The sequence below is a fragment of the Poecilia mexicana genome, unplaced genomic scaffold, assembly GCF_051168715.1.
Source record: "Poecilia mexicana isolate PSO_F unplaced genomic scaffold, ASM5116871v1 scaffold_22, whole genome shotgun sequence".
NCBI lineage: Eukaryota > Metazoa > Chordata > Actinopteri > Cyprinodontiformes > Poeciliidae > Poecilia > Poecilia mexicana.
The window spans coordinates 16,611,149-16,623,837 of NW_028263391.1; the positions used below are offsets into that span (position 1 = coordinate 16,611,149).

Below are 12,689 nucleotides of genomic sequence, written 5' to 3' on the forward strand. Positions count from 1 at the left end.
CGAAATGTTTGAGAAATGCTACTTTCTTTAGCTTACTTTAACAGATGCTTTTTGTAATTTCCTAAAGTTGACAGTCTGCCGTCTTTCTATTCAGTTAGTGATAAAATATCTCACTGAGAAATAGGACACTCCTTCAAGAGAAAAAAAAAAGAATCATTACTTCCCATCGAGTCTTTTCCTTGGTGTAAAACTATCTGACTTAATGGCTGTTCAGAATTAAACCAAAAAACAATCTGGAAAATTCATTCAACATAACATGCATGGGTTTGTACTGTGGGAGGAATTTTGGAAAAGAGTACCATGTATGTAGAAACACCCCAGGTCTCAGGTAACAAAGGTAGTTCAGCACATATATTGGAATAATGATTTCATTATATCATTAAATGATATAATGGATATATCACTGGATATATATATACCACTTTTGGAATTCACTTCCTGATCATTTAAAGTCTGTAACCAGTTTTAGTACGTTCAAAAATCAAACAAAACTCTGGTTATGTCAAAAACAAAACTGTACCCATTTTTGATGTTTTACATTTTTCTGTTTGTATACATCATGTTGTGCTATTTTAAATGATTATCACTTCAATTTTTAGAGTTATTTAAAAAAAAAAGCCCAACTAGGGACAAGTGCTGCGAATTAGCTGTTGCTATTGATGATGCAAACATGGGACTGCTGTGTTATTCAGTTTGTCTATGTCGATGTGTGTCTGTCCCAATCAAATAAACTTTATAATAATATCCATTATGTCATTATAATGATATAATATTGATATAATGAGGTAAAACATATTTTTACCCCGTGTGTATGGTGTCATTTAGAAAAAAAAATCATAAATGTAACAAGAATGGAAATGAATAATAGCAAGGGTCAGTCAGTAAGAAACTGACAGTAATTAAGATTAAATATCTGGGACAGTTTTTTTCCTCTTTGTGCAATAGCTGCAATCCTTTTGAAATCATCAGATTTTTACATAATCTGGGTTTCGGTTTCCCAGGGTGAAAGTTTTTACTTTTATAGAAGCTCTGATGCTTGTGCTTTTATTTTGAAAACAGAATTGCAGATTTTCCTCTCCCTGTGTGTGCAGAGTTGTGTAACTTTAAGCTCTCCATGTGATGCTGAATAAAGAGCCAGTTGTTGGACCCCCTCCCACACAAACGCACCATCCGCTGAGCAGGACCTGACCTCGGGATGAAAGCAGGGAGAGAGAAACAGAAAAAAAGAGTTACCAGATTCACTAAATCAGACCCTTGAAAGTAGACGCTGTTGCAGATTTGATAAAACTCAAGAGGAGGGGGAAGTTCTTCCTGCAATTCAAAAAGTCAACAATGCCCGCACTTTCGATTCCGTGGGAATCCAAAGTGTTAAGAAATGTGTGTTTCTGCGTTTTAGCGGATCAGATTATGCTTGTCTTTGTGACTTGAAAGAATTTCACTTCACCAGACAAAAGACAGAAATGATCTGAGCTGTCGTCCTGCTTTGCAGATCCAAAACAAAGGCACCATCACAATAAGCCGCATTGTTAAATTGAAGAATGCAGTTTCTATCCCGGGTACTATTACCAAAACATAAAAAGGAGAATAAGTTCTGAACTTCTAACAAGATTATTGATGTATTTCCAGCCTTAGCAAAATAGTCGCTGCACAGCATGTTTAACCAAAGACTATAGAAAGTAAATATTATGAAGTCATCGTGAATAGACTGCTAATTCAGCTTGTGGAAATGGATTGTGAGACACACGCTGTGATCCAATATGTAATCTTCAAAGTCAATATCTTTGTTGTGTTTCTTTTTGCTGTTATAAATGTCCAAATCAGCAGTAATTTTGCCACTTTTTGAACTTTTTTTTTTTTTTTTAGAAATCCCTGAAAAACCACCACGCTTTAAAGGTTTGATTTTACTTTCTTTTAGACACTATTTTGAAGTTTAATTTCTTATGCAGAAAAGTTTTGATTTTATCTTTTTAATAATAGTTTGTAGAATAAAATTAATATTGGCAAATTTGGATTATCTCTGCTTGTTTATGCATTTTTTATACTCAATTAAATGATCAGTAAATAGACCTTGAGGTGATTAACAACAAAATTCTTGATCATTTAAAAATGATTAGTGTTTTTTTTCTCATATTCTTGTGAATTTCAATTAAATAGTAATAAATGTATCGACTGCAGTAAAATTAATTTTAAACCTGAGAAATATCTAAGATTCTCTTTGCTTCTTTAAATTTTGTTTTAGAATTTGTTCAGTATGAAGCCTAAAATCCATCCCTCAAAGTGAGTTTGATAAATAATGAGTCAAATAATATTTAATGATTTATGTGCATTCATAAAAGATTTAAGTAGCTAATTAGTGCTTCACATGTCAGTGTCTTAGCTGCAAAACAGTTTCTAGAAATTGTGTTCTGGGTATTTTTATGTAGCGTCATCTATCATGAAGAGGAAAACTAAAGTTACAAGACACAGAAAGAAGTACATCCTCATACTCAGAGAAATTTAGAAGCAATTTGCTTTTACATTATGCCTATTTAATGCAGAAACAAACACTTGAAGGAAGTTAAAACGACGGATAAAAAATGTTAATTATCAGGGAAAAATAAAAGTGAATTTCTCCTTTTACACCGTTTTAACTGTCATTTGTTGTGCTTATTTTAGTGAAATGTAGTATAAAACACGATAAAGAAAAGCCCGAAAATTTCCGTCAAGATTAAAACTCTAAAAAAACTAAAAAAAAAAAAAAAAAAAGAAAAGCCACTAAACCCAAATTTGCTTAGCAACAAACTACATTTCCCAGCATGCAAAGTACATCCAGGTTGAAAGGTCGTCGACGTCAAACTCATGCTGCCTGAAAAACTAAAACAACAGCTAAATTAGCTAAACGTTACCATTTCGGAACCAGTGCACACGGTATTAAAAACGTTTTGTTTGCTCTATATAGTTGCTCTAGTTTGTTTCAAAGTAAAAATGTCTGGAAAGGCGAAGGAAATCTTACAAATGGACCTGTATGGGTTACTCGGCATTGAGAGCTCAGCTACAACGAAAGAGGTACGTAAAAGGAGGAAGCTTTAAAAACAAACCAGTTCTACTAGCATATGATGAAAAACACGTGAAAGGTGCTTTTGCTATTTTTAACTTAAAGGGCAAACTATAAAAGAGTATTCCTATGATGCAGGTAGGCAGACTCTGTTTATGTGCCTGACTGAATGTATTCATTTGGTTTATCGCTGTAAAAATAGCACAGTTACAGTGCATCTTACCAATTAAGATAAATGTCATGCAGACAGCATGACATTTATCCGACAAAATAAAAATTAAAGAATCAGCCAGTAAACATACAAACCAGCTAGATGCTGAACCTCACAACTGCACTAATCTAGAATGGCCACTAGATGGAGACGTCGCGGCAGGTATTTTCTGCGTGTAAAGGGTTGAAATTGTTGGCAAATATGAGAAAATAAAATAGTAAAACAAAACAAATAGTAAGACAATCTAATGCAATTAAGGTGATTCAGATATTTGATAGACATCGTTTTGCTCATTAGAGTATAAAAAAGTTTTAAAAGTCTTCTCACTCTTGCATACCATAAGCTTTCTTTTTTTTCTTCATAATATAAATTATTAGTTCAAGAATGGATTTGAGGTCATTAAGCTTCCCTCTTTTGGCATGATTTGCTTAAACTTTAATCACGGTCTCAGAGAAGTTGACCACAATGTCCTTAATACCGCTTTTTCCATCGACCGCCACATCTCTCCAAAATCCACCGGCCTAAACAAGGAGGAATTAAAATTACTGCCAAAAGAAGGGAAGTAGTTAATTTCTTAATTGGATTTCAAAGTGTTCTCATTCCCAGAGGATTATCCTTGAGGAAGTCGGTGGTTGTGGCTTGGGCAGAGCTGAAGCCCCAGAATTTAGAGCGGTGACTCTCTGCGGTCTGTTGATGGTTCAGAGAGATAGTGGGATTGTGAGTACGTGCGCTGAATAAAATCAGAGAACTCGCACAAAAATCAATCAAATGTGTGACGACGGATGTCATCAGACACTTATCCCAGTTGTTTGGCCTGCGGCCTCATCTCTCTCTAGGCAGGCTGTTAATCAGGGAGAAAGGGAAGAAACTCATCCCAAAGTCTGTTTATGTGGGTTGTCACATAAACAGGCATTACGTAAAAGCCGTGTTTTACAGACTGTAAAATATTGCTTTGACGCAGGAGCATTGCATTGAGTGCATGTCTGCAAAACCTAATTTTTTAAATCCATTTCTTATATCACTGTAGCTGAAATTGTGATGTAATTTGATATTTAAGAAAAGCTAGTGAAACTTATAAAATCTTATGATTTAACAGCTGCAAATAACTGGGCTTGGGATTTCGGGTAGTGGGGAGGAAAAACCACCAGAGTTGTACCTACCGCAGATTGCAAGGTAAAGACATGTCAACAAGTGGGACCACACAGATGCTTATGTGGTTTATTCCGCTTCTATCATTTTAATAAACCTTTTACCTAATGAGATGCAGCATGAAGCAAAAACATGCTCATATGTTTTTTTACTCTTTGACAGACCTTTTAGGTGCACAATTCTAGCTGTTCTTGTACAAGGCTGTTCCTGATACAGGGACTTGCAAAAGTAATCCCACCCTTAAAACTTTTCCACAATGCCAAGATATTGCCCTAAATTTCAGTGAATTTAATTAGGATTTTATGTCTTGGACCAAAACCTTTTTAGCCGCCGGGATATAAAACATTACTTTGTGTTCTCTTTGTCCTTAGAAGCTTGTAGAAAATAAAGCGACAATCGTGCCTAAACTGGAAATTCTGACCATGAAAGTTGGATGTCGCCATGCAGCCTTTCCTCCATTGCCACACTGTCATGGTGATAGACACAATGAAAGTTAAAGGTACGAGGTTTTTCTTACAGTTTTCCTCTCTCTAAATCATTGGAACGCAGAGTGGCATAAAGCCTATTATTGGACATCTTCCTTTAGTGTTTGTATCCATAAAAGGCAGCGAAGTGTGCTGTTGTAGAAAACGCATGGTCTGCATCACCATGAGCACACATTGCTCACAGTTAAACATGGTGATGATGGCATCATGCTGTGCGGAAAGACAAGAAAGCTGGTCAAACCTGTTCCAGGCTGCAATAGATTTGAAACAACAGATAAATTAGAGCATATTTATATATTAGAATGGCCCAGTAAAAGTCCAGACCTAAATTCGATTGAAGATGTGTGGTAAAAGTTGAAAATTGACGTCCACAGATGCTCTCTAACAATCTGATAAAGGCCAAGCTTTTTGAAAAAGAAAAATGAGCAACAATTTATAGTTTCTGAATGCACAAAGCTGGTTAGTAAAGACATGCGGTTCTTCCATATACTTGCAGCTTTCTTTGCAGAGAAAGATGCTTCTACAAAGCTGACTATCAATGCTCACTACACTTTCAGATGTATATTATTTAGAAGGCTTTGGAGGAATTTGTCTGAAAAAAAAAGCTTTATCTGTGTTCTTAGCAATACAATAAACCTGTTTGAGACATTTAGAAGAGTACATTTTTAATTGAATTGTGCAGACTGTGATTAGTCCTTTTTTGTTGTAGTTTTGCACTGAAGTTGTGATATTTGCTAAATCTTTTCACCCTAAAACTAAGCTTGCTTTTTCTTTATAAATGTTTATTCAGCAATGATCTGGTAGCATGGATGTACTTCTACAGGTTGATTAAGGAAAACTGTACCAAAGAGAGCAAAGTCTGATTATTCATTGAATCAAATATCCAAGCAGACAGAATTGTGAACAGAAATCCGAAGCTGCTTCCAATCTTTCAGCCTGTCTGTATTCTTTAATTTTATTACATAATTATCCAGTATTTTGTGTTCTACTACATAAAATACCAATAGAATACATGGGATTTTGTGGCCTTAATGTGCCAAAATGTTCAAGGGTTATGAATATGTGGAACGGACTGTAGATCTTTTATAGATTGTCTGGTTTTTGTAAATGGATAAAGATTGCTAGGAAATATCATCTGTGACTAATACTCAATTTCAAAAGGACACTTTTAAATGTGCATACCCTCCTGAAATGATCAAGTGAAACTAAAGAAGAGTTATCCTCCATATCGCTACCATAATTGGATTTCACAGAGCAGAATGAAATGCTTTCACATTTTTTTTGGACATATTTCAGAAAACCTCTCTGTGCCTGAAATGATTCATAGTATCAGACTTTTACTTGAAGTTTTACTATTTTGCTTGCACATCATAGTATCTTGCTGCAATAGTCCATATTTTAGTTTTCCTCTTCTACAGGGTTTCTAAAAGGTAAAAGGATGTCAGTGTTGAAAAGATGGCAAAAACTTGTCAAGAATTTTGTTTTGCCACTGTCCTGACACCTTAAATATTACACACTGAAACACGTATGGACAGTGGTGCAGATGTTGAATAAATTGTAGTCGTGCACAAATGAAGATTCAGCTCAATAAGCAGGTGGAAAAACAAGAGAAGAGTAAATTCCCTCTATCACTGAGGATAATGCTTTCAGTTTTCTCATGCTCAAAAACAAAGATTGATGTTCTTGACTGCTGCAACTTCACATAATTATCTTCTGGAAACTCCAACATATTTGTCCTTCCACATACTCCCTCCAAATGGTTTATTCAACCTGTCCTGCCTCATTGAGGCTTTTACATAGCTAAAAGTATTGCAGAAATGTACTGAGAAATGTCAAAATCAAGTAAAAAGATGTACTTTCATGTTCATTTCTGAGTTTAATAAAGCAAATAAACCTGAGGCTTTTATTTACGCTGGATTCAAAACTAGTACCAATATTGAAGAATGTGCAGCACACAATTTTCTCTAAAAAGTTTGACCACAAAAATGCAGAATTACTTTTAACACAAGATCATTTTGGTTCTGTTTAGGACATTTACTTCATGTCATAAAAGTGAAATTTATATTAGAAACCTGTTTGCACTCATCCTCCCTCTGTTCAATAATACTCCTTTCACAATTACTCTTTCTTCTCTGCAATTATTTGCTATCTCCCTTCAGCAAATAATTGGCTCTAAATAGTGGTGTATAGCAATTAAGAGGGAGAGTCCCATGGCAGTGAGGCAGCTTATCAGCCTCAGAGGTTCTGCTGTGGCTGCGATGCGGCTAGGACACTCAGCAGCAGTTTGTCAGCAATCATTTGGCACCGGGGACGAGTAATGAGGACAAGATGTACGGAGGAATCAGTGCGGTGGAGACTCAAACCATTTGGCTACTGTTGGCTTGCTGCTGCAGGATTGTTGTCTTCTCTTGATCTTGTGACTTATCCTTCCACAAACTCGAGCGTGGGAAATAGTTCAGCGATTTCCTTCGTTTAGTTTCTCGCATTTGAAACCCAGAACATTGGGATGTTACAAGGAGTAGTAGTGGAGGAGTAGTAGAATGCAAATTATGATCAATATTTATTTATTTATTATTATTATTATTATTATTATTATTATTCGTATTTTATTTGCATGCTATCAGGATTTCTTGGTCCTTCTAAAGATCAGTAAAATCGAACCAAAAGATGACCAAGAAAGTTGTGTTAGAAGATGCAATCCTGTCTGAGCTGATTATTTATTTCTAGGTTTTTGAGCCAATGAGGTTCAGTCTTATATTCAAGCCTGCTGGCACTTATGGGAGCTACAGTGTCTTGATGAAATATGAAATGATATTTTAAAGAAAAAGAAATGGGAGGAGGAGGAAAAGATGGCGAAATATGACAAGTATTTAGAATGCAAATAAATAAAATCATACAATGCTTTGGAAATGTGTTAAAAATTATGGCTTTCTTTACTACATTTAGAGCTGATGTTAAATATTATGTTCACAAATGTGCAAATATCTCCCTTAATGCATACATGATTGATATTTTGTGTTGAAAACCTTGTTTATTCCACAAATTAGCCAGGGAAAATAAACTCAGGAAAAATTAAGGATTAAAAAGTTTTTTTTAAATTTATTTAAGCATCAGTTTTGTTGTGATAACAAAACCAAGGAACATATTTATTAAATGATCTCGAGTCGTGAGATGCTTCCCAGTTCCCAGTTGTACTTTGACTGAACCCATCCAACAAATGAATATGCTTCAATTTATCCATTCCTTCGTATCTCCAGCTATATCTTTTGGGTTACAGCTCTGCTGGACGGTGAACCTGCACCCCAGTCTCTGGGCTTTTGTAGCCTTTGCAGCCAGGATTACACTATGTTTATCTCCATACATCTTACAATCAACTCTGAACATCTTATCTGTCACTGCTGATAAATATCAAACCCCCAGACATTCTAATAATTAATATTTCAAATACCAAACATAACTTACTATGTATTAATACGCAATCATCTTAGCAATTCCACAGAAACTAACATCTATGTTCTTCATTATTTCCCCTCTTGGGGTTACAGCAAATAAGCAATAAAAAAAAAAATGGCACCCCTTGATTGGCTGCCTTGCAAATGCCCGCCAAGGGCTTCAGCTTCTCAAACTGCTTTTTGCCTCGAATAATTTAGTTTGATTTACAGGAAAATCTGTAAATGATGGAAGTTTTCTATGAATAATTTAGAGTTATGTTACATAGAAAAATCCACAACTGGGTTAATCTACAAATACTGAACCACAAATAGGTAGGGGTCCACGGTGTAGTGTTTCATCCACTTTAGAGTTCTGCCCCATTTTATGTTGGTCTGTCACAAAAAATCCCAAAGTAGTTTGGATTTTGTCACGTCACAAAATGTGAAAAACCTCAAAAGACAATGAATGTGTTTGCGAGTCAGACTTCTGACAATGATTAAAGGAAAATAGAGCAAGTTATGAATAAATTGTAATTATTTATTTCAAAGTCTACAAAAATTTTAGGACCACAGATTGCCTTCAATCATTACTTTTGTTGCTGGAAAAAAAAACTTTATTATTTGTAGGGTGTGGCGAATGCATTCAGAGCACAGACTTTGGTTTTTTAACTTGCTCATATCTTCCTAAAAGTGTTTGGAAAATTTTAGAAAGAGCTATAACTGGAATTATAAAGCAAAGAGTGAGGAGAGACAGATGGAGAGAGGCTGAAGCCAAAGACCGGAGCCAGAACTGAAGCACTGGTCTGCCAGTTTTAGTTTTAGGATGATTATTTGTACCAGACAGAAATTACTTAGTATTCTTTTATAATACCTAGTACCTGAACATCCTGAATGCAAATATTCACTTTGAAGTAAAAAAAAAAAAAGGAGACCTGTTGATATCATTGAAACTTAAGGCCTTGTGCTTTGTACAGTCCGTGTCTGTCTGGGACTCATTTAGGTTGTTGCTAAAAATGCCGCATGTTACCACATTCTGCTTTGTTTGGTCAACATTGGAGCTTCATTTGCACAGTAAAGGTCAAGTTGTCCTAAATAACCTACAGGGAAACACTGCAGAGGACAAATGTAAATGTTTCCCAGACACGAAGAAAGGTGCTTCCACTTTTTTCATGGCCTGTAGCGTACTGGCAGGGGATTGATTTATGTGAAAGTTGGGACGGAGCGGGCCGGGGAGTCGGAATACGTGAAAACATGCGGCACATTGGAACGTCTGATTAGGATTTGTGTATTTAAGCTGTTCTCACTTGTATGAAGGAATGTACGAGGCAGATCTTTAGCATGTATCTGAGCACGTGTTCTTGGAGCTGCATGCAGAAAGTCGGAGCCCCTATGGTCTTCACAGAAGCTTTTCCTGCTTTTCCCAATGGAGGAGACGTCCAATGGGAAGCCCCCCTTAACAGGACAAGTGAAGGGAAAACATTATAAGCAGTCACCCAGTTTACCCATTATCATCATCTAAAAAGAGCCATGACTCATTCAGAAGAAGTAAAACTCAAACTTAGTTATAACGCTCCACACTTTCCATTGCCTTTGAACTTTTGCTTGAAGTCGGCTCGTCCTGAGAACCTTGACTTCTTCTCTTTCCCGTACATAATCCCTTTTAAGTTCAGCATCATTATTCAGAATTAGCCCACAAAATCCCATTCGCTTTTTCTTCTGAGAACTCAATAAACTTCTGGCAATTCTAATCCTTTTAATCTATTTTAACTATTATATTTTTGAGTGCTTTTCTTTTGTGTTTACTATGTGTATTACTTTATTTGTAATATTCTTTTGGTTGTTTACTTGGCTGGTTTGTCCAGTTAATCTGTATTGATAGCATTTTCTTGGTTGTATTGGTGATCAGCCCTCATTAAGTTTACCTTTTTTGTTTGGCATGTTAATATTTGCATAGATTTTAAATCGTTTCTACATCCTAGAAATTTACTGTGCTTCTTTTAATCACAGGAAAGGAAACCACTGCCCCTCACAGATTTTAATAAATTATGAATGATTGATTTTTTTTTATGTATATGAGCCAAAAAAAATGGAGCAAACATTTTGTAAATGCCAATGTTGCAGGTAAATGTAAGATCAGCTAACTTTCTAATGTGGCAGTCATTTTTTGAAAGCAATAAGGATGAAGAAATTAATAAGAAATTGATGTATTCTCCTTTTAACCAGATCAAGAAAGCTTACAGACAGAAGGCACTGACCTGCCATCCAGACAAGAACCCAGACAACCCCAAAGCAGGTGAGGGAAAACTTTTTTATTGTTTCATTTAGTCTGTTTTTGCCTTTTCTGGATTTTCATGCACAAACCTCTATCACTATTCTGAATTATCTGACTTTTAATGAAGAGAAGTGTTGTAACTACACACTGTAGCTACCACAAAACCTTTTTTGTGTTCAATGATGGAAGGAAACTAATTATTGTATTTGTGAACAACTCATAAATCATCATGGCTGAAGCCTATCATAAACTGGGAGACATACTGAAACAGCAACATCATTATTTCCCTGAACAGTGAGCACCTTAAAACCTAAATATCTGAAGAAAAATGTTGTGGTCATAGAAGGCCAATATTGAAATCTTTGTCCCCAATCATGAGGATATTCTGAGCAGTCAAAGTAACTTCTAGACAAAAGAATAATGTACCAACTTTCAAGCATGGTGGTGGAAGCTTCATTCAGGTGTCGGTTTTGCAGATATCCGAGGTAACAGTGTTCTAGTTAAGAAGTAGAAATTCTAACATAGTGAGGCAAACATCATTATAAGTTTTACTTTCTATAAAAAAACACCACTTCTTCAGTTTAGAGTTTCAGGCGCCACATGCAACATTGATTTAGATCTATTCTCCCGTGTCTTGAAAAATGCATGTTTCCTCCACATCTTATTACTGTTGATGTGAATAGCAACCAATCTGAAACACAAGTCTATAACTGGGGGTAGTAGTTTCTTCCTGTTTCCCAGTGGGAAATCTGACTTTGGAGGGTGTTGTGGTTGATTTTTTTTTTCAAATGGGGAATCAGAATTTTCCAGTTTCAAGTACAGCTGGAACGCAGCATTAGATGCAACTTGGGCCTTCAACAGGGTGATGATCCCAAACTCTAGAAGAGGTGCTAGAAGAACAGTGTCGCAAAACGTGGTCAAAAATCAAGCCAATAACAATATGTTAGTGTAACATTTAATTACAACATATAACAATATGTTAAAATTCAATTGTATTTGAAAGTCAATTAAAATTGTATGCTCTGTGATTTTTCTACCCTAAAATAACAACAGTTCTAATAAATCAGAATATTAAAAGGTGATATTTCGGCCATTTATGGTTAAAAAGAAGGGAGATGATTCATCAGGTGTGTATTTAAACTCCTGACAGGAATTATAGATAACCAAATACACACTGGAGTATTTCTAATCAGATAGACAAGCTTGGAAAATCCTCATCAGCACCACAGTTGCCTCAGTTTCCATCCTCTTCGTAGCTGATGAGTCGGTCTGCTCTCTGCAGCAAGGAGCAAAGACTTTCACTGTAGCTTTTTGTCAGTAGGGGGGGTTGAAGCAACTTGCACAAAAAGCTGGTAATGAGGTATGTTTTCAAGGGAGGTTACTGTGGTTCCTGGATGTTTTAGATGATTTCTGATTGTGACAGGAAAAAAAAAAAAGTGGAAATTGGTACGGTTAGGAGGTTGAGAGGAATAGTACAAAAGCAGGGGGTCGGTTTCCCAGAAATGGAAAAGAAGCGGTTTGGAGGGCCTCAACATTTGAACTCACACATAGACAGACTTGGCCTCTCACACACACGAAAGCAGAACTTTACTTGGAACTTGTCACCCCCTAAGGGGGCAGCTGTATGCATGGAAAAGGAGACTTAAAGCTTATCATTCTTCACTGATTGAAGATACCCCTCATGAAATCCCTCATTTTTCTCAACCAACCATGTTGTGACACTCTGAGTTGCCTTTTAGGCATGGCAGATTCCTCCCCACCCCTCCACCCCCAGTTGGATTTCATTTGAGCCAGTTATATCCATGGAGGTAACCTGACCGCCTTTGCTAGCACTATCATCTGTTTGTGTGTATTGCCTGTCCCCACAGGGAGTAACAATATCAGCCTGTTGGGCCTTCCATAAGTGAATGATTAAGGTTGGCCAGGATGGTCAGTGGTGTAGGATGAGCCCAGGGAATGTGGTCTCCTAGTGTGTACATTTATAAATGTGGGTTTGTGTTAAGTGACAGCTGGAGTGGAGGGAAACTGAGGATGGATGGAGAGAGGTGAAGACAATTTGCCATTTCTCATTGGAGGAAGCAGGTTTTATAAGAGGAAACCTCTGGTT

The 12,689-nt window shown here is 36.3% G+C and overlaps 1 protein-coding gene across 1 annotated transcript in view; it reads left to right on the forward strand.

Annotated features, from left to right (window-relative positions):
- The first annotated feature begins 2,408 nt into the window (after positions 1 to 2,408).
- The window catches only part of dnajc17 (DnaJ (Hsp40) homolog, subfamily C, member 17), a 38,530-nt gene continuing 28,249 nt past the window's right edge, over positions 2,409 to 12,689 (forward strand). Inside the window, exons 1-2 of the mRNA XM_014982312.2 lie at positions 2,409 to 3,045; positions 10,534 to 10,603. Of these exons, the coding sequence (XP_014837798.1) occupies positions 2,965 to 3,045; positions 10,534 to 10,603 (151 nt within the window). The 5' untranslated portion in view covers positions 2,409 to 2,964. The remainder of the gene's footprint in view (positions 3,046 to 10,533; positions 10,604 to 12,689) is intronic.